At 37.2% G+C, this 22,543-nt stretch overlaps 1 protein-coding gene across 6 annotated transcripts in view; it reads left to right on the top strand.

Moving 5' to 3' along the window:
• Positions 1 to 22,543, top strand: part of KCNH7 (potassium voltage-gated channel subfamily H member 7) — a 448,856-nt gene that overhangs the window by 306,410 nt on the left and 119,903 nt on the right. For 3 of the 6 annotated variants that reach the window (XM_084799414.1, XM_084799413.1, XM_084799418.1), the window contains 4 exons: positions 8,798 to 9,226; positions 13,888 to 13,908; positions 14,330 to 14,353; positions 22,189 to 22,403. In XM_084799414.1, coding sequence (XP_084655540.1) covers positions 8,798 to 9,226; positions 13,888 to 13,908; positions 14,330 to 14,353; positions 22,189 to 22,403 — 689 coding nt within the window. The remainder of the gene's footprint in view (positions 1 to 8,797; positions 9,227 to 13,887; positions 13,909 to 14,329; positions 14,354 to 22,188; positions 22,404 to 22,543) is intronic. The other 3 variants (XM_084799415.1, XM_084799416.1, XM_084799417.1) reach the window with 3 other exon arrangements.

The following is a 22,543-nucleotide window of genomic DNA, read 5'->3' as shown; positions in this document are numbered from 1 at the left end:
ATGTTGTGTGTGGTGACCCCCCCCCCCAACCATAAGATTATTTTACTGCCATTTCATAATTGTAACTTTTCTACCGCTACAAATCATGATGTTAATATATGTGTTTTCTGATTGTCTTAGGTGACCTCTGTGAAATGGAGGCTTAACACCCCTTCCCTCACTGGTCAGGACATGTAAACTGAGAACTGATAATTTAGAGCATCATATATCCAATGGCCCATGAGGTGTGCTCTTTGGAATATATTAGCACATCTGGAAGTTTTAGCCTTTCAAGTCAAATGTGTCTTAATATCTCTGGTCTCTCAGAATTCCTTGATCTTCATTGATGTTGTCATTAGCCAATCATCCCAGCCAAAACATAGTATTATACGAAGCTTCTCCTTCTATTGAATCCTCTCATTTCCCATAAAAAAAAAAAGGAGGACCAAATATATTCATCACTTCTCTCAATCTCTCTCTTTTGTATCTCACTGCAATTGTCCTGCTCATAACTGCAGCACATCTTCTTTGAGAGAATGGAGTCCCATCATTGTAATTCCTTCTTTCAGATTTTCTCCAATATTTCATGAAACATTGCTGGACTCAGATTTCAGTAGTCTGCTGTTTTTATCCTTTACAATACATTTTTGTTGCCTAAAATAGGAAACTCCAAATTACTGTGTATACACAATACCAAGATCTAAATTAGAGTGCCTTCCATTATTTCATTAGCTTCATCTTCTATCGCTTCTAATATTTAATAGAGTTTATGAACTAAAACAATTTTTGCCATGTGTTGATTAGTAAAATGTTGTCATTGTAGCATATCTATTCCAAAAGACTCTTTCCTGCGGAAAGCCCACACCATCAAAGCAAATCTATGTGGCCCACTTCCTATGGGAACATAATATTTCACACTTTGGTCTGCCATCACATTGGACACATCTGTTTGCCCAGTAGGCAATTGTAAAAATTAATCATAATAATCTTAATGTTCTTTAAATACACACTAAAATGAATTTTAAAAAATCAAGAATAAAAGAGGGGTAAGAACTGTAGGAAATTAGAGAATGCTAACCTAATTTAATGTGGTCAGGGACCCTTAAGGTCAATTCCAAAGAGGCTCCATGTTCTTTCTTCTACAAATAGTAAGTATCTGTGTGGGGGCAACATAAACACATTCATGTGTTGTTTCCCATAGAACTGTTCATTTATTTTCAACTGATCGTACATCAACCAGATTGCCCAGGTCAGTGACTCTCCACATGCGAAGACCATTGCTATGAACAAACAACATGTTTGCAAATGCATGTTTTTGTTCTCCGTGTCATAACTGCTGACTCAGAAACACAGAAATCCAACACTCTGTGTACATCAAGCCCTGTGTCATTCTGATGCCATGGTTTAAGTTAACTAATATTCAAATTAATTTATTTTTAAGTAAAATCAAATGTAAGTAACATAATAAAATAACCTTAAATGTTTATAGGAGTTTATTCTGATAATAACTTTCAGAAGCTAACTTTTTCATTTAATCTTGTTTTAAAAAACGAAAAAAGAAAACACCATTGTCTTTAAGAAAATTCTATTTTTTTTTTCTTCCGAGGCAAATTTTACCATTCTTCTTATTGAAAATTTGAATAATCCTAAAAGCTTCAACTGAAGCTAAACTTACACATACAAAACATTAGATAATTTAGGCAATTATCTAATTTAAGCTGCTAAAAACATATCCATATGTTTTGAAATCACTTAAGATAATTAACACATAAAACATACATTTGTCTCAACAGCTACACCGCTTCCTCAAATTTTTGTCAGTTTTCTGACCACAAGCAGTAAGAGACAAAGAGGTGTTCCATGTATTTCATTTGCAGGGGGGGCTTTTCACGCAATTTTGCTAGTCTCCATTGGAGCTGAAAGCCCTTCTTTAATTCAAAGATGAGAATTATCTTTGCAGTGAATCCTGCAGTTGTGATTCAGGATTCACTAACCAGCACACATTACTATAGAAACGGTCCTCCTCCTATTCAGCGGAATTCAATTAAAAGTTTTACACTGTAACTAATGTTTACTTTCATATCTCTTTTAAAAGTCTCTCCCCTAACGATTAAATTTAATATAGAAGAAAGCAACCATGACGTTGTTGCAAAAACAAATAGAAAAAAAGTTCAATCATACTTATGCCATAGTGTCCCTATTATATGGATATCTATAGATATAGATATGGATAGATAGATAGATATAGATATAGATGATCAATGAAAGTTTTTGTTATTGGGAAAATATGTACTTCAATAACAATGGATGTTGATCAAGACCTAGGTCAGCAAAAGCACACCAAAGACACCTTGGGAACATCCTATGGACTCTTTTGTTACTTAGCAACATGAAAATCATGGACAGTCTCTGATCATACAGCATTTGGGGAAGTAGACTACTTCTCACTCGTGTTTTGAATGTTCTATTTAGAACCCCATCTGCGTGATCAACCAGAATCAATATAAGTTAAGAAGTTATCACTTCCAGGAGACCTGAATTGATTCTTTAACTTGGCATTTGGAGAGAGGGAAATGTATATATACCTGAGAGAGACTAAATTACAATATGGTGAAAATCGTGCGCTTATTAATTTAGTGGTTATTTTAAGGCTTATGGAGGTCTGATTAGGCTTATGTAATGTTGGTGTGTTCCTTACGGGAGGATTTTAACCTTGAGTCTTGAAAAGCAGCCCATCTCATCACTCTGTCCTCTTGCTTATCTCCCTTGTCCAAATCTCTGTTTGCTGCCTCCTTTGCTGTCATGATGATGTGGCCAGAGTGGAAACAGGGCTTCTCAGACACAAGCACCAATTTTAACATGTTCAGAGGAGTGTGCTGTTGCCGCCGCTGCTGCCGCTGCAGCTTTGGTGTTCTCATGCCTCGAGGCAGCCCTAGCTGCCCCCTGACCTTCACACAGCATATTGAGACTCACATACTCCAAGATCCCAGTTTGTCCATGGCTCTCTCCTCGAGACCCTCCTTTTCCTCTAGTGTCACCTGCTCCCAAATTGTATTATTGGAGACTTTATCTTAGGTGTCTTTTCTAATCACATCTATTCTTTAAACGGCCCCATTTTTAACTTCACGGTTAAGGTCTGCCAGTGGACTTCCGGGAGATTTTTGGTTGTTTTTGTTATCACTAGTAGCACCAAAACTGCACGACAGACACCGGTCCATTTATCATTCATTACTCAGGAGAGCCAATTGTTCAGTACGGAGTCCGCATTGAAAATTATTTTCTCCAAATCTTACTGCTAATGACAGGCTTCCTTGTCAATATTCTGGCTTGTTCTCGCAGCCCCTCAATGACGTAATCTACCGCCTCACTCCTTTAGCAGTAGGAAAACCTCATCTCCTTTCAATGTGCTTCTATCACAGTTCTCTCCATGAGAAGAAAAGGCTGATTGATGTGTCAGTCATTTTCTGTTTCTCCCATCAAATTCAATCTTTTCCTCTATTTGACTGGATTAAATTCATGCCCCTCTATGTACCCATGTTTATTGGGCTAGAGCACTGTTCACACCGGCTTTAAGGCTTTCAAATTGAGTGTTAGGTATATGAATACCACTAATTTACAAAAACCCATTCAATACATTTATGACAACTTTTTTTTTCTGAAACAAGAGGTGGCTCGCCCTCACCCTGATCTCCCACCTCCTCTGCCCCTCGCTGCCCCTTGTACTGTACACTTTGCTCCTGGTTATGATAGCAAAAACGCTGAAAGTAGTGAACTACCACGCACACGAAACAACCCCTCAGGAGGTCTGAATAGCCTATGCATCGGTGAAGATGGTTTGGACCTTTCTTTCGCTCGGATGGCTGTAGGCCAGTGACTGGGCAGCGCAGAGATAAAAGAGACTTCCGATGAGCAACAGAGATGTTTACGATCCTCTCTGTTGGATCCTCAACTCTTGAGGAAGTACCCAGGGGTCAAGGGGAAGTTAGAAATGAAGTGAGGCCCAGAGCAGCTCACCACCTGCAACAACTCTGGGCTGCAACCCCAGCCCCAACTCCTCCCTGAAGATTCAACGGCAGTTCGGGTCGCTTGAGACAACAGTTGATGTTAGCTCCTTCCAGTCTCTCCCGACAGTGCTTGAGTGCCTTCCTATCAAAATTTTATACAGTCTGTTTTCTTCCTTTCCTCCCCCCCCCCCCGCCCCCATTTGTTTATTTTGACACAGAGTTTCTCTGTGTATCCTGGAACTTGATTTGTAGAGGAAGCTGGCTTCGAACTCACAGAGCTCCACCTGTCTCTGCCTCCAGAGTACGGGATTAAAAGCTTGCCCTACCACTTCCCGATGACAGTCTGTTTTCATTGATCCAGGCTAACCCATCTCAGTCCTTCAATAAGGGAAATCTGCACGGGCAGCCTTCTCAACTCTCTGCTCTGCTTCCCTGCACACTCTCAAGACCCTTGCCACACCTGAGGATAGTCTTCATTTGCATAACAATGTACAGTTAAGGCAAGACGTTTAGTAGTAAAATTATTAGATTATCAATGTACTAAAAGTTTGTAAAATGATAATAAATGAAATGAATCAAACAATAACTTGTAGTTGTGAGAAAAATCAATGATTAAAAACTAAGTGGAAAAAAAAAACTAAGTGGAAATTTTCATATGAATATTCATTTTCCCAAGAAAGACTGTTTCTATCCCATATAACTACCACCAGCACCACTTGTTATTAAACTGTGTATTTAAACAAAAATTACATTCATAGAAGTAGTTTATCAGTGTTTATCCTCATTTCTGACAATGTATAAGAGTTGTGAAAAAATAGTTTTTTCTTATTTCAGGTTTACCATTTTTGTAGACATGAGCCTAAATAGAATCTAATTATTCAAGTAAGAAAGTAAATTAAATGAAATCTCTAGCCTTAGCAAGACGTTTTGCATAGTTAAAAGCCACAACAGTTACACTTATATATAAATTTTATATTCCATCCCTTAAGGAAGGATAGTGGTGCACAAATTTCTCAATGTGAATTCTTTCCGCTTGAACTACAGGGAGACAACTAAATCAGTAATGCAATACAACATGGTCATATTAACCTAGTGGTGCAGAAAAGACCATCTGTACCACCTTTGATGTGACTAAACTACAGGAGCAAAATAAATGCTTGTGCGATCGTTAATTTAAGAGAGCTACTGGGTGTTCTTTAGAGGAGGAGCATAATATAGCTCATGAAAAATGAGTAAAAGTAGGCACTGACCTTCAATGCATTGTAATAAAACTTGCAAAATTGATTTGTAAACTGTAACTCAATTTCATGTGCATTAAAAACTAATCAAATGACTTTGATGCAGCTCACTGATTTTTAACTTGGCAATTTATGTGAGCATATAAAAACTGTTAGAAGGAATATGTAAAAATGCTTTCAAAACACTTATAGTCGTGCACCAATATTTAATCTTATTTGTGCAGATAGATTGCTCTCATCTTTGTATATTAATCCACAATATAATGTTTAATATACTTGCATTATGTCAAAATATTTTACCAGAGAAATAAATCCTATTTTAATTATTTTTAGCATTCTTAACTCCTAGACTACAAGTGAAGTTGGCATAATAAATTAGCCTGATTAATTCTAAATTGTTCCCCAACAATCATTTTATCTATATCACCGGCTGAATGAAGGGCATAAAGACTGTTCTGTGTAAACTCAACAACCAGAATAGAAGCAATTTAAACCTTATCCAAAAGGGTGAAATTGATAATAAGTGCTGTGTCAGGTGTACAGGGCATGGTATAGAGTTCTCATGATCTGTTTAGTTCTACTCCATTGTACAGTACATAGGACACTAAGATTATATATTATGACCAGATTAATTAATCTAATCCAAACTAAATACATTATCAACTCAGTTTACTATGTGTTTGTAAAATCTATCTGCCATTGCCATACTCAGGCATCTTGTCAGAACTGGGGCAAAATTAACAAGACCTTTCTTATAAGGGAGAAGAAAAATGTTAATTGCTAAATCACTGTGTGTATTATTGTCTTGTGTGCTGAAAACTGTGAAGAGATGTCAACCTGGTTCAGAGGGGTTTCCTCTCTAAGCAAGCTAATCTACATATAAGCTAAAGGATGGACAAAGTAGGCAAAAGGACAAGATCTAACAGAAGGGAACCCTGAATTTGAGAGAAGCACCGGCCTCCAGAGGAGTTATGACGTACGTCATCATGGCTAGAGTCTCGAGGCCAAAGAGGAGAATTAAAGAGCAGGGTAGAGATTATGTGTATTTAGGGGTGAGAATAGTCTACTTCGTCCAGAAATGTTTGCATGAACATGCAAATGTTTTAAAATATGAAACTCATATTTAGGAGATGAACAACAAGGCTGAGAATATCAAAAGTGACAGGTAATTCATGGCAAGAAATCAGTTGAGTCGTTAATTAGACTGATTGAAAGCAGTAAAATGAAAAAAGTAACATCAAAAGGCTGATAGGAAGTCAAATGAATATAATCAGTAGGTTGATATTAATAGATTATAGAAGATGGGCGGGGAGATCAGAGAACGTAATGAAGATGGCCATCACTTCTCAGACTTACCTAACTAGATAAATTGCAATGCCATTTGCTCTGAAAGATGACTGAGTTGAAGGAAGAGGCCAGGAGATTGGAATTTGCACTAAGAATCTGAGATAACTTAAAACTTTCTCAGAGGCAATGTTGTCACCATTAGATATACAGGTTTGGGACTCAGAGTAAAAATCTTGATGGGAAATTGCAGGATCGAAAGTACATAGGGTAACATTATTCACTAAGCATGCTTTCAAAGTAGAGAAAAGCTCCTGAGTTTGAGGTAATATTCTTTTGTGTTTTAGAAATATCTTTAATGAATTGAGAAGTTTATACAATAAAAAAAACCCACAATGTCCATGATGGTTGGTTCTTATGAATTTTTAAGAAGAGAGCAAGGTGGAGAATACTGTTCTTCCCAGACATGAGGGAAATGCCCAGAATGGCAGCAAATACACCTACAGACATGAGGAAATGGAGTACAGACTACTCTGCCAACATAACCAATATCAAACTTGGGGTTTTCTTGGAGCCATTAGGGAATCTACAAAAAACAGATTGCCATCTGAGTGCTTGCAGCTTTCTGTTTTCTGTGAGGGTGGATGTTTACTTGCTTTATTACTTTTTAAATTCTATTTTTTAAAAAAGCATACTCAGTGCAACAATAGATGTATATAAAAGGATGTGGATGTGATGCACATTGTTAGCTTTCAGCTCCCTCACTGAGCAAATCCACATGGCAAGTTCAGATCACGTTTTTTTTTTTCATATTGTGTCTGCTGTCGTTCAACTAATACGAACAAATAAATTCTTCCTTTTTATTGAAAATAGTATCATATGCTTTTGAAATTAATACTTACATTATTCTCAAGAATACGTTTGAGCATGCAAATTTTCTAGTTATCTTAAGTCTCTCATAATACAGTATAAAATACTGTATTTTTTCCAAGCAGTATCCTTTTAATGAAAATTCAGATGGTTTCTATTTCTGTGTATTTGAATCTTAAATGTGAATTGCTCTGTCAAAGAAAAGATGTACTTTTTTTTTTCATTTCAGTAGATGGATATTGGCAGATAATCTCCCAAAGGGTCTGCAGGAATTTTCAATCCCACCAACAAACCCCCAGGGTAGTCAAAATACATGTTGTGGTCTCTAACCCCATTTCCTGCTGAACTGAAGGGAGGAAAGATGATGTTTGTCTATTTTAATTTACAGCTCTACTACTAGTGTGTTTATTTACCTAATATTTTAATACTGGATTCTTTAATGTCTGTTTAGTTAGCTATTATTTAAATTTTAATATCCATTATTTAATGTGTATATTTAGATGACTTTCAATGCATCACCCAGTCTGATATAAGTGCAAATCTCATATCACAGTCTTAGATTTTGGAAAAACAGCAACAAATGTGACAAACAAATAAATTCTTACCTTTACATCTCATTCGGCAGCCCATAACTTTTCAAGACTTCCAGATGGATTGAGAAAGCTTTGAGATACAGTTGTTCTCCCTTCTTACCACCCAAACTCAACTACAGTACTATGAAAGACAAAATACTATTTTGTTACAGTACTATTACACTACAATTACAGTTACAATACTGTGAATTACAATACTATAAAAATATTTTCAAGTGTATCAAGCCCACTTCAGGCTCATGTGCTCTCTAGTACTAGCAATGGCTTTACCACCCCACATATACCTACTCGTTCCTCTGTCTGTCCCTTGATATAAAGTGTTGGGTTCTTTCAGCCAGGCACAGTGGTGCAGGCTTGTCATCCCAGCATTCAGGGAGGCAGAGGCAAGTAGATCTCTGTGAGTTCAAGGCCAACCTGCTCTACAAAGCAAGTCCTGGAGAGCCAAGGCTACACAGAGGGAAACTCTGTCTTCAAAATCCAAAACCAAAAAAAAAAAAGAAAAGAAAAGAAAAAGAAAAAGATGTTGATGTTCTTTTCCTATGTAACTTATGGGTATTTATTGACTACATGATTTTAATCTGTTACAACTAAAAGTCTTTCATCATGTAAATGTTTTCATGTCATTGGTGTATTTCATAATTCTCAAAAGCAAGACATATATATTTCATATGGTTCTTAGTAATATTTTGTAATATTTCTCATTAGAGTAGAATTAATTAAATGCAGATAAATAGTTATTCCATATGGTTTTTAAATGTTTGATTATGTTTGTTATTTTAAAAGTATATATTCATAGTTTAAGAATATACTTTTCTGTCTTCCTTCGTAGGGAAACTTTTTGGATTCAAATTTCCTGGTTTGAGAGTTCTAACATACAGAAAGCAGTCCTTGCCACAGGAAGACCCGGATGTGGTAGTCATTGATTCATCTAAACACAGCGATGACTCTGTGGCCATGAAGCATTTTAAGTCTCCCACAAAGGAAAGTTGCAGTCCCTCGGAAGCAGATGATACGAAAGCCTTGATACAGCCTAGCCAGTGTTCTCCCTTAGTGAATATATCCGGACCTCTGGACCATTCCTCTCCCAAAAGGCAATGGGATCGCCTCTACCCTGACATGCTGCAGTCAAGTTCCCAACTAACACACTCCAGGTCAAGGGAGAGCCTCTGTAGCATACGGAGGGCATCCTCAGTTCATGATATAGAAGGGTTCAGTGTCCACCCCAAGAATATATTTAGAGATCGACATGCCAGCGAAGGTATGTAACACAGAAACATTATTTAATTGGGTAATGGAAATTTATTTTAACATTGTTTCATGATTGACCAGTAATCTGTTTCTTCAAAGAAGAAATGTGATTAAAAGCTATTAAAAATGAGAATCTTGTATTAAAGTTTTTTTCTGATTTCCTCTTTGAACCTTGGTGAGTAATTTGGTTTCTTCTGGCTTCTTTTATCAGGGTTTCTAAAATAGTATAACCACTATCAGCCTGCTTCCTGGTGTGTTAATTAATTAGTGCTTAATTTAAGATAAGATTAGGTGATGAATTCTATCATCTTCAGCATAATTAATTTTGTTGGGTTTAGCAGATGATCACACCCTGGGAGAAAGAGCAGTGTGCCCTCACAGGACTGTTACTGACCATCAGCGGCAGGAAGAACAGGATAGGTTAGTGGGAGAACTCACAGGCGACATGGAAAGCAGAGTCCGAATTTATTTTCTCTCTAGCCTTGGCTCACATCCTGAAATTAGCCAGAGTGTAAAAGTGTGCTTTGAAAGGCATCACAGAAGCAATCCATCACAGAAGCAATCCATCTTTAGCATGAGAGTGGATAATATTGTCCGAGCAGTTGGTTACGATGCCCGAAGCAGTGTAAGTACTTGACACACGTTAAGTCTCATTTAAATCTCATAACAATTCTGTAGGTTAGGAACCAGTTTTAAACTCCGTTTATAGGGAAGTAATCAACTGCCACAGGTCATGAAAGTAAAAGAGCTAGTCAATGCTGAGGCTCCTGTGGGCCTCGCTGCTTCAAAAGCTTCCAATCCGTGCAGCAATTGCCCTACTTCACTCCTTTACCAGGAGGCTTCACTGTATGACTAAGTCCAAGCAGCTGAGAGTTAGAACTGCCTGCCTGGATGTTCGAGTGCACTCCTCCAGCCGTTGCTCTTCTTCCCCCGCCCCTTGTCCCTTCAAGCGCCTCTGCTACCTAGGCTGTTGTCTTTTCAAAAACATAAATCTACTCGTAAAGGCCTCACTATGACGTCCTAATCACTCTACCAAATGAGCATCTTCCTCCACCACTGCTTTGTTCTGTCGAAATCCTCTTAGCTGTTTGTTCCCTGTTCACACTTATTACCCAGCTGCAGGCACTGCCTTCTCCCTTCCCAAACAAGAGGAATCGAATGATTTCCTGAATGAGATGAAACCTGGATTTTCAAAAGTAGTGCATAGTTTAGTACTTACTACATTCTATAGTTACCAAAACATACAGATACACACACATATATAGATAGATATAGATCAAATATTGTTGTAGGTGAGAATAAACACAATACCATGAGGCAGCCTTGATAGGCACTCCACTACCTGTAGTTCTGCAGACTTATCACGGAGCCCAGGGCTCTACTCATGACAGATATTCAATACCACTGCCTTGGCATTGAGAGAACCATGCACATGAATCATTTTCCAATATCATACTCATAAGGATATAATGAGCTTCTTCCTCCACATACACCGATTTAAACCAAAGCCTTAGTTTTGAATCATGTGGGGGGGGGGGGAACCTTTCTAAAGGGCACTGTGAAATAGAAGAGACGGAAGAGCTGAAAGAAAAGAAGTTGGCGGGGGTGTGAGGGAGGAATTCAAAGAGAAAGAAGAAGCAGAGGCAGAGACTGTCTCAGAACAGAATGAATAGTTTGAAAAAAGACAAATAGGAGAAACTGTGTTACAAGAGTAATTAGCACATCCACTTTAATCTACGGTCCGAGGAAAGTCAAAAGAAAAACAACATCAAAGACAATTCCCAAGCTAAACCATTATGCTCCACCTGGGAATAGCGTGTGTAATATTTTCTGACCGAATGAAACCTGTACAACTGGATGTTTGAACAATGCATCCTGTGGGCGAATTACAATAAATTCAGTGGTGTTTCAAATGATCAGCATATGCTCTAGTTTGCCTCCGTTGGTTAGTAAGCGTACTGAGCCTTCAGCACATTCCCATAGGAAGCAGAGTTTAGAGTAATAACTTTGAAAACTCAAACTTTCCCAGAATCAACGCATCCTGCGTGCTTTGCTGTGTTTCTACAGGACTTGTTAGTATCGGATACTGAGCTTTATAACTCATACAGATTATTTTTCTCTCAGGTGGCCTCCACATGGTACACAGTTATTGATACAAATATAGGAGATGGTGACTTGGTAGTTTTTATGTTTCTCAGTACAGAAACTGTGTATAGATAGGTGCTGATGATACAGTCACTCTCCGTTTTCCTCTCCTCTTTGGGCTAATCCCTTTTCAGTTAACTATCACTGTCCTGCCAATACCAAGGCAGTGTGTGGCTGCAGACCAATAAACTCGCAGGGCACTCAAGCACAGGACTTCAGCCACAAAATGATCTTACCTAAAAAAAAAAAAAAAGAATCACTGACAGGCTTAGGAGGAAATACCATTCCTGGGGCTATATATTTCTGTATGCTTGAGAAATGGAGCATAAGTAAGAGTAGACGGAAGATCTCCCAGTTGATTTTAGCTTATGAATACTTGAGAATTATTAAGATGTAAAATCCTAGATGGACCAGTGTTGGAGTTCAGATGTTTTCATTCAAGCACAGTTCTGTGCTCCTAAGTTCTCTTTCTTTATAGTACTATACATAGTTTGTGAATATATTACTATTTTACCTAATCTTATTTATGTCTATTGTAAAGTACCTTGGAATTTTTCTTCGCAAGGCACATATTACAGAAAACTGTAAGTCTTTTTTTGTGATCATTTCCAAGTTCACATTGTGAAAATTCAATAAAAATGTAGTATTATAAAAAGGAAGGTAAAAGTAGATATGGAAAGTGTAAACATCAATTAGTATATCATAACATTCAAGAGACATGAAATTAGACAGCTGAAACACTGAACAGTCTAACTTCTGCTCTCTGCACTTTATATTGCTGGTACTGAAGATGCCGCAGTCAGTATGTGACTGTAGGTATTTTGTACTTTAACTTCAGAACAATTTTAGCCAAAAAAATGTTTAATTAAATAAACCCTCTGATGGGCATAGAAGAAATAACAAAGAGCTATGTCAGCATTTAAACTTCTCATTCTTCCTCAGTATCAAGGCTTCACTAGCTCTACATGAGCTTTGAAGCTAATGTGGTCTTCATAGCATCTAAGCTTAGTGAGTGAGTGAGCACGTGTGTGTGTGTGTGTGTGTGTGTGTGTGTGTGTGTGTGTGTGTGTGTGTATGCACACTCTAATACTAGTTTTCAGCAGTGCTGGTGATCAAAACCAGGACCAAATAGATGTTAACCAAGTGCTCTGCTCCCAAGCTAAGCTTCAGCCCTATCTTATATTTTTTTCTAACCACTGTCAAAGTAGTTACAACTTTGCTAATGATTTTAGACTGCTTTGAGAGTGGCATTATTTCTATATGAACAAGATCATGTCCAGTGGTCCTTTTTTTTTAAATGATTTGTAAAAGGAGAAAATTGCCATTACAAGTCACATTTTATTCCTATACTTCTGACCAAAGCAATTTCTCCTCTAAGAATTTCATAAACCATAGTATTATAATTATTTTCAATATAAGCTTGGAAACAATTATGCTCTATATGAAGATTTTGAATAGGTATGGTGATAAGATAGATGGAAATGTATACTTTCTAAATCTTGTACACACATACACACACACAAACACACACACACATACATATATCTGTATATTTCTCTGTGTAACCTTGGCTGCTCTGGAATGCCTCCATAGACCAAGCTGACCTCAAACTCAAAGAGACCTGCCAGCCTCTGCCTCGTGAGTGCTGGGATTGAAGGTGTGCACCACCACTGCCCAGCAAATTTGTATATTTTTGAATAGTTTATTATTACTTCATTTATTTTAAGATTGAGTATTTTAAAGGTGGTAGTACATATTAATACATATTTTCAGTACCACATAGGAAACACTTAGATCTCTACTACCAAAATAAATCTGAAAACTATGCCAAGATTTCTAAACAACCAGTTTTAATATAAGTAAATTCATAAAAATTCTAGGTTTTATGCTACATAGTAAAAATGCAAAATCTTTCTTTATATTAAAGTCTTTCATTGATATCTTGCAATTATTTTTGCCTAAGAATGACTCCTTAATCACTGCTTGGTAGTTTTATAGGACTCAATAAAGTACAGTTGAGGGTAAGGGGACATTTAATAAAATTGTTATAAATTATCCAAATCGGCTTAGTAATCCATTGTCTCAGAAACTTTTTCCACATTAACATATTAAGGTTCAATTATATATAAAATACTTGACTTGCAAAATGATTTTCCTTTGATTTGTTGCAAGTTAAAGTTGATGAAACATCAAAATTGACTTTTGACAAGGTTGTAAGTTACCACAATTACCAGCAAATGTGCAGATCTTTCCCCCAAACGCTATAACTATAAAATATGTAACTAACAACTATTTAAATTAAGTGATGTGAGTATTTCACTTATTTACAATGTTTATTATGGCTGATAGTTTGTGCACTTTGCTTGTAAATGGTCTATAATATTGACTTCAATCAAAAATACATTTTCTGTATTTACATCCTGGACTCTCTGATTGTTTCTACTAAGCTGGTTTGGTGTGCTTAACGTAATTTTAGTCTTCTTTTTTTATATTTCTCTCTCTTTTATCCTTATATGCTCAAAACAGACAATGGTCGCAATGTCAAAGGTAATGTATAAACTCAAATTTCACCATCTGGTGCTTAAAGCGCCCTTTACTTGGCATGTTAACTTGCCTGCTGTATGCCCTGTTGATGCCGCATCTCCATGCTGCCCTCAGCTAGTCCAGGTGCCTGATGGAGACAGCATGCCTTGGTTTTGCTGGGGACATGATGACTTTCTCTGCTGTGCCATCAAAGTGATGATGAGCACCTTTCTGTCCTGAACAAAGGAATGTAAGACTGACAGTGAGCATTTCATGAATATTTGGAAGGAAACGAGTATCAAGATGAATACATTCCAATATAAAAGAAGCACATAAGCTGTTTCAGGGAATTTGTTTTTCTTGAGTACAAGGTTAAATAAAAATGATCAAAGAGCTCTATAACGGCATCACTTCACTTGTTCCTCTTTTGTTTCCTTAAAACTAGTTTCACGTTCCTGGATGGCAGGGGGTATGGTTTTAAGCTTACTGTAGTAGTATACTGTACTTGCATGAGAGTCATTTTCTATTTTTTCCTCTGTTATATGTCAATCATTTTAAATTGTATTCTATACTGTTCTAATGACTGTCATGGTTTACATTTACCACAGGATAACATCAGAATGTGAGATATTCTGAATAAATATGGATTTGGCTAAACATACATATATATAAATCCAATTCATTTTTGATGATCACATTAGATGCAAGGATCAAGTTTTTGGCTTGGTTTTTTTTTCTTTGCCACGTATGCTGCCCTGGGTGTGTAAATGGTGACAGTGATACATTTTATGCATGTATGTTGCATGAACATGTCTCCACCGGTTACTATTGTTACCCAGAACTTACTGTCTTGGCCTCTTCTTCATGTCACTGCTGCTCTGACCACTGTGCAGTTTGATGTGCTGACTTCTTAGTTGATTCCCTAATTAATTTGAACTGTTGTTAATGATGAATGAGTAAGGCTAGCGACTATGGATGTTATGCGTTCAGGATCCCAGAATAATTTAGAAATAAATGAGATTGTGGGATATTTTTTCCCTTGCCTTTCCTATAGTTTCATAAGCACTCCTAAGAAGGTCTGTGCAGAAGACCTCCAGGAGCGTGATGGGGTTTTATCCACATGGTCACTATGCTCTTGGTCTGTCCATGATGGGGTTTTATCCACACGGTCACTATGCTCTTGCTCTGTCCATTGTGATGTTTAAAAGGGATCAAACTAATTCTACATGCAGGTGGTAGTTTTACCTAAAAATCAGAATAAATCCTCAAAAAGACATACAGACATTCTGCATCCTTGTTTCTTGGAAGTACTGGTGCTCAGGGTTAATAGAGGAATAGACATAGATTTTTCCAGTGATTTTTTTAAAACTAAAGTGAAAAATGAATCTAGTTTTTTTTAAGTAGGTAGAAAATTAGGCCAGACCCAAACTAGTGGCCCAGAGATGTGGCTATAATTCAGTGATAGATAGAGTGCTTGCACGTGTGAGCCCTGATCAGGTCCCAGGCACTCAAAGAACAAGAGCAGCATGAGGCCCAGGGAGAAGGAGGAAGGAAAGGAGGAAGGACCTACCACCAGTTCATCTGTAGGCCAAAAATAAAGTCATTTTGTTTCAGTTTCATTAGCTATTACATTAAACCAAGCTTTATTCGTAACCCGTCTATTTTAAAACAGAAATCCGAATCATCTGATTGAAGCTTGTTTTATGTGTGAGCGTGCATATATTTCAACGCACATCAGTTTCACAATTACCATTTTCATAAAACTACAAAGAGATACATAATGATCCATCAAACCTAGTCTCAAAAAGTAGACTACTGCTGACTCTAAGCCTTAATAAATAAAAGTAACTAAATGAAAAATATACTATTTGAGGACAAAAGTATCATTACAATTGAGGCTCACCCTACGAAACACATGAATAACCTCGTAGTGCAGATGAAGGCTTTGCAGTATTGTCTGGTTGCTCCCCTTAATTCCCAGGCTCTGTTTAATTCCTCTGTACAGGGAGCACAGACATCTGTATTTTCAGAAAAGGCCATACGTTAACTATCTTGGGAAGTCTGTCTTAGTTCCCACTTCACAAGAACTAGCACTAGCCTAAATCCTTCATCCTTCCATCTGTCCCCGATGGACACAGATCTGTTTTCTGGCAGCTAGAACTCTAAGCATAAAATCTCACCAATGAAAGACAGCAAACCAGTGTTCAGACTTTTCTACCAAAAGTAAATAACTTCCACCCAACCTTTTTCTTCAGATCAATTCTGTTTCTCTTCAATTAGTTCTGTTAGCATTTGGACACCTTAAACAACAGCTAAGTGTTATTTTTAGGAACTGTGACTCTTGAGGGTGAAGGAAAGCTATTTCAGGCAAATTGCATAATAGTATAGAAAATGTAATTTAAGGCAATATTTCTAGAACATGAAAAGGATTTCTAATGCTACTTTAGTCACTCACAAACCACCTCACACCCAGTGGTTTGTTTATCTGTTGGGCATTCTAACTCACAGGTACAATGTTTATTCCTCACATCCTATTTAAGTTATTGATAAAGTGTGCCCCTATACTGTGTTTTAGGACCCACAATTTCTAGTTCATGTTTACCAGCTTCCAACTAACCCATGACTTCATTGTCGATCGAAAACCAAACTGTTATCAAGGTCGCTAAGAGAATTCAACTCCACTGTAACCAAGAAACCTAAGGGCAAAAAGAGGAAAGAGGGAGAAAGGGAGGGTTAGGGGAGGGAGGGAGGGAAGAAGGCAGAGACAGACAGAGACAGAGACGGAGACAGAGACAGAGAGACAGAGCAGACACAGAGAGAGGAAGAGAGAGATCTTCAGAACTTATTTCTAATCTGCTCTATTGTCCATTACACAGAAGACTATGACCTTATTTGAATTTGCAAATTGATTCTTAGTGGTGACAGTTTGCTTTGGCAAATTATATATCATGCAATGGAAAGAAATTTGTAGCTACTGGATCCAAATAACTAGATGAGAACTTCTCAGGTCTCTTTTTCTGAGAACTACAACACTTTCTGGACCCTGCTTACTAACAGGCTTCCTTGGCAAAGCTTCATTGTTAATGCTACATTGGCATTTTCTCTAATGTTAATGTGCCTTAGTAATCCTTTTCATTAAATTTAGCATAATAAACTTGATGTCATGTCATAAGAAATAATGTGCAGGTCCAACAAGACAACCAAGTTAAGGCCCATGCTGCCTGAAAATGCAAACCTTACAACTGAAGTTTGATCCCAAGAAACCATGATAACCATGTAAACAAGAGAACCAATTCTATGAAATTGTCCTAAGATGTCCATATGCACATGCCTTAGTATTTGTGCCCATAAATACCTGTGACATGCACACATACACACACACACACACACACACACACACACACACACACACACACACCACAACCACCACCACCACCACAAACAACAACAATAATAAATAAAACATTTTCTTACTCCTGACAAACATAAATAGTCTCAAAATATATATTTCAAGTGTTTAATTCTTCTTAGTTATTTTATAATATCATCAGATACTTGTATTAAAGTTCCCCCCGACTGTTGGTATCATCTCTTTGATCACCTGCTCCCCATCTTCTAATCACACACTGCACACTCACATCACTATCCCTTTGCAACTCTCCCTCAGAGGATGCCAGTCTCCTAGTACACTTTTGAGCCCTATATTCCCTTCAATGGAATCTATCGTATCCCTTTATTTCTGCTTGCTCCTTCTCTTTAAATTCATTTACTTTATTTTTCAGGCTTATCTCCTTTCTTTCATTAGAATCCCCAACCCTATCCGTTCATGATCATTGTCAGGGAGGCTGCCCATCACCTCTAAGCCCTCAGCAAGGCCTCTCTGAATGTAGACCTAGGAGGTAGGAAAACTTGTGTTTTGATTTCTGGTCTTTGATTCATATCCTTTGGCCTCATAGCCTGTCAGCTTAGTTTGGGAATTTAACCCACTGGAATTTGTATAGATTTCAGAGAAATCTATGAGCACTATGATATTTTTTGCAGAGTCTAAAAGACGTCTACGTGTAAAATTTGACTCAAAGTCAACAGAAAGATGAGCAGTGTACTTTGTTTTATCTGAGAAAATACATTTAGAGTGCAGTATCTGAGTGGGGTACACAGATTATTTTAGATATACTGTTATGCTGAACTAATTGAATATATTCATTCAAAAGAAAGTTTTCATTAACTTTTTCACACTAAAAATCCAAAACAAGCTGAAATCACTGTGGAGGTTGGTTTTTATTTTTCAGTATTAAATGAGAGATGCTAACATAAGAATTATAAAGAAGTTGCAAATTCAGAGCACATATTAGTAAGAACATTTTATCAAACAGTGGGTCATGTCTACCAGACCAGATAATCCTTTTCTCAGCAAGCATTTTGTTTTATTCACTTGATTTTCCTGAAATGGAATTCAGGGATAGTTAACCATTTCTAAAACAATAGCAAGACCCTCTAACTTTAATATAAAAAATTCACAAAGGCAAAGCAGTTTATAATCAAATAATATGTGTATTACTATTCAAGTGTTTGAATATAAATATACTGAGGATGTAATTCAATACTCTCAGTAAAAAAATGTTGCCTTTCAAGAAACCAATGAAACAATTACACATCCCATATAAAAACAGAGAAGTAGAATAGTCACATTAATGATAACAAATTGGGATTTAACAAACATTATAAATGTATTAAATACTCAATAATAAGCCTAGGTAACTGGAAAGGAAACTTAGGAAGTGTGATACTCTCAGAAGTGAGCTGTCCTTCCTATTAACCATTCTTTCAAAATGCTTCTGTATATAACAAAATGCAATAGCATTAGAAGATAGACGTCACTAAATGTTAAGGTATATGTTATCTTTGTGTTGACAACTCTCTTGCAAACCACGTGCTTTATTAAGAATGAGATGTGGTGCTGGCAAGATGAATCTGGAGGTAAAGGAGCTCACAGCACAAGAGTGCTGGCGGGAGCTGGGTCCCCTCACCTTACAAGAACACACACACACACACACACACACACACACACACACATACACACACCTAATTCACTTTTAAAATTAAAAATAGTGAGTCATTACAGAGGAGTTGTGGAAAGTCCCTACAGTGTTAGTAAACCAACACTGGAAAGCATGCTGGAAGTTTCATGTCACGGCATGGGTGTCCTTTCATGGCGGCACCATTTGACATTGAGAAAGGAATAATGATGGAAAATATTTTAAAAGGCATTTTATTTAGAACCTTAGTGTAATTTCTGTAATTACCTAGAAATTTAATAGTTTCTCCCAGTTATCAAAGATGATTCTAATTCTTTATTTTATTTATTTACATGTAGCAGGTGTATTTACAGTCACCAGAACTCTGAGATTTTGTGTTACCCACTCAAATGCCACAATGTCAAAATAATGACATACTCTAATATAATTATGTGAGGGCATTAAGGCAGTGTATAATCTCCCATATTCATCATAGGTGTAGCTCTGGAAACTTAATATTACTGCAACCCTACAAAATAGATGCTGATGCCTTTACTGGGAACACATTAGAGATTCAGATCATTACAAGCATTTTGACTCTATGAGTGCCACTTGGTTCACATACAACAGGTTATCAAAGTGACAATAAGAACTGTGGTACTGGAGCTTTTCTGTCATTATGACAACCAAAAGGCACTCTGGTAAATGTCCCTTGGGGGCAATATTTCAGAGCTTGTGGCCATATCTATAATTAATTCTATGGAGTGACCAGAACTAGCTATAGGGTAATAAAACTACATTAACATGTTTGCCTGCCTACTAACATCCTAAATCAGCTATGTGGATGATTTTCTACAGAAATACAGCATACAGAAGGGTGTTCCAGAAATAAATTCCAAGGTGGACTTTAATGATTTTACTACAATTTCACTGTCTGCCGAAATGTCACCACCTGTGACTCTTATTCATATCCTTACATACCGATAAATTATCCGGAGAAATGAAATTTAGCATTGCAGTTAGGAGAAAGACAATAATGTCTAAGTTATCTGAAGTCCTAGCATGTGTTAGCAACTTTAACAAACATGCCAAAAAATATATGCAAAGAACGTACAAAACAGGAAAAGGCCCTTCCGAAAAATATAAAAATAAATAAGAACAGAAAGTGGACACTTCAACAAGGGTATGAAAAATAACATTTCTATTAGAAGATTTGAATAATTCGATGTCACTTGGGTCCTGTTTCAATCTCTATTATATAGATAGAAGACAATATCTTTATTTAAATGAGTACATGCATGAGAACACTCGATGGCGTTCTTTGTGCAAATCGGCTAGGCCCTCATTATGTAGGAAGTTCATCCAGAGGGGAAAAGCAACTCAAGAAAGGCAATATTTGTTAACTATAAACAATTTTACTCGCTTCAGATTTTGTAACTCAAACAATATAAATTTCTGTGACAAAAACAGTATATTTCTATCTTACATAATACTAACTGGATTATTGAAATGGTGGGTATTGTTCTCAGCATATGTTAGACCTGATTTGATTTAATTATTTGAATCCAAAATACAGTCCAAGAGTCACTTATTTTTTTTCTCTTGAGATAATGTCTCACAACGTAGCCCTCTTTGTCCTGGATCCATTACATAAACCTAGCTTGCTTCCAACTCACAGAAGTCCACCTGCCTCTGCCTCCCAAATGCTGGGACTAAAGGCGTGCACTATCATGTCCACATTTTCATTATAATTTTTAAAGGCCATAATTTAATATAATATTCATCTCCTTTCCCTTTCCTATGTCTACCACCTTACTATGAGTCATATTTTAATTTTATGGCTCTTGGAAGATAGATCTGAGTCGACATTTCTGTGCCCAGTGCCAGTATAATATAGTGGGCATCAGGAAATATATGTCTTGTCCAGGAGAAGAGAAAGGTCCTAGGATCACTTCTTTCTAGTCCTTGATAGCTCTGAGACCTGCTTGCTTCATGCAGTAGCCTGCAGCACTAATAGAAAATACAAGAGGAGGATAATGGTGTAGAACAAGTTTCAGAAAGCAACATGGACAGGAGAAACTATAAAGGACTCTTCCCACCCTGCTCTCTCAGTCCAAAATATTCTGGGGAACACTTGTGCTCTTAGAAATATTAAACAATTCTTCATGATGCTATGTTTTAAAAGTGATAACATGGAGTAAGCAATAAACCCAGCATATAAGAACTCCAGACAGTATCTTGACACCATAAACAGGACATGATAGATTCATCCCTAAAGATGATGGCATTGGTGAGGCTCCTCAAGGGAACCAGAGAGCTTGCCCCTCTTCCCAGTTGTGTTTGTAAGAACAGAATGTTGACAGTGATTGGGAGCTTCCAACCAACCTAGACAAGCTCTGTGTTCCTAACCATGGTTGTTTCTATTTAAGCTGTGCTTGCCATAGCAACGTTCTTGTGTAGTCTAGTTACAGAATTGTTCTATTTAAGAAAAATTAGCTGAAAAAAACCCGAAGATTTCGAGATTCCCAAAGAGAATCCTGAAGGTTCCAACAGAGTAGTAGGCAGGCATGTGCATGCACACGCACACATTCACACTCTCACACACTCATACACACCACACACACTCACACAACACACTCACAGATATTCATACACACCTACTGCACACACAAACACACACACTCACAAACTAACACACACACACACACACACACACACACACACACACACACTTTGTCATCTTCAACCTCCTTTACATATAAACCTTGTAGAAACTTCATGGATCATTTCACATAGCTCTTAGAAGATCAGAAGAAAGCAATTGACTTGTCATTTCTTAGTGACACGTGGAAGAGAGTAGCTTAAACCAGGGCCATGGAAATGAAACATTCATATTTTCAAGACCAACATGACTTTAACCTGGCCAGTGCTTCCCTAAGGCACACCCGGAATGGGAAACAGACTCCATGGCCAACACGTAATGTAGAATCTAACTAATACAGCTGTGGAAAAAAGGGCATTCTGTTTGTTTTGTTTTTCCTTTCCCAGCCTTTAATAAAAGGAACCAGTTCACAGCAAAAGCTGACATATGTACTTCTAGTACCAAAAATTTCCCTCTGATTTTCATGTGTCCTTCTATGTGGCAAAAGGTGTTCACATATAAACGGACAGCATTTAGTCGAGGACTCACACCGGTCATGGATAATTAGAAAGGCATTCAGAGCCATCATTTTTATTTTTTTCTATTTCTTCTGATACTAGTTTTACAAATACTTTTCAATTTCTCTAGGGCCTTTTAATCATATCAAGTCAAGCCTGCTGGGATCCACGTCGGATTCAAACCTGAACAAATACAGCACCATTAACAAGATTCCTCAGCTCACTCTGAATTTTTCCGATGTCAAAACTGAAAAAAAGAATACATCTCCTCCTTCTTCAGATAAAACTATTATTGCGCCCAAGGTTAAAGAACGGACGCACAATGTAACAGAGAAAGTAACCCAGGTAAGACATCATTTTACTGTAAATTTCAGCTGCTAGGGCGTGGGCATTTTCTGGATCATTAGAGCATATTTTATCTCTGATGAATAATCGTAAGATGTTAATCTCAATATCTTGAGATATTGAAAAAACTCCTAGAGAAC

Source organism: Acomys minous, assembly GCF_964271855.1.
Source record: "Acomys minous genome assembly, chromosome: 10".
Lineage (NCBI taxonomy): Eukaryota > Metazoa > Chordata > Mammalia > Rodentia > Muridae > Acomys > Acomys minous.
Note: the sequence above shows the minus strand (reverse complement) of the source record. Positions and strands in the feature narration are given on the sequence as shown.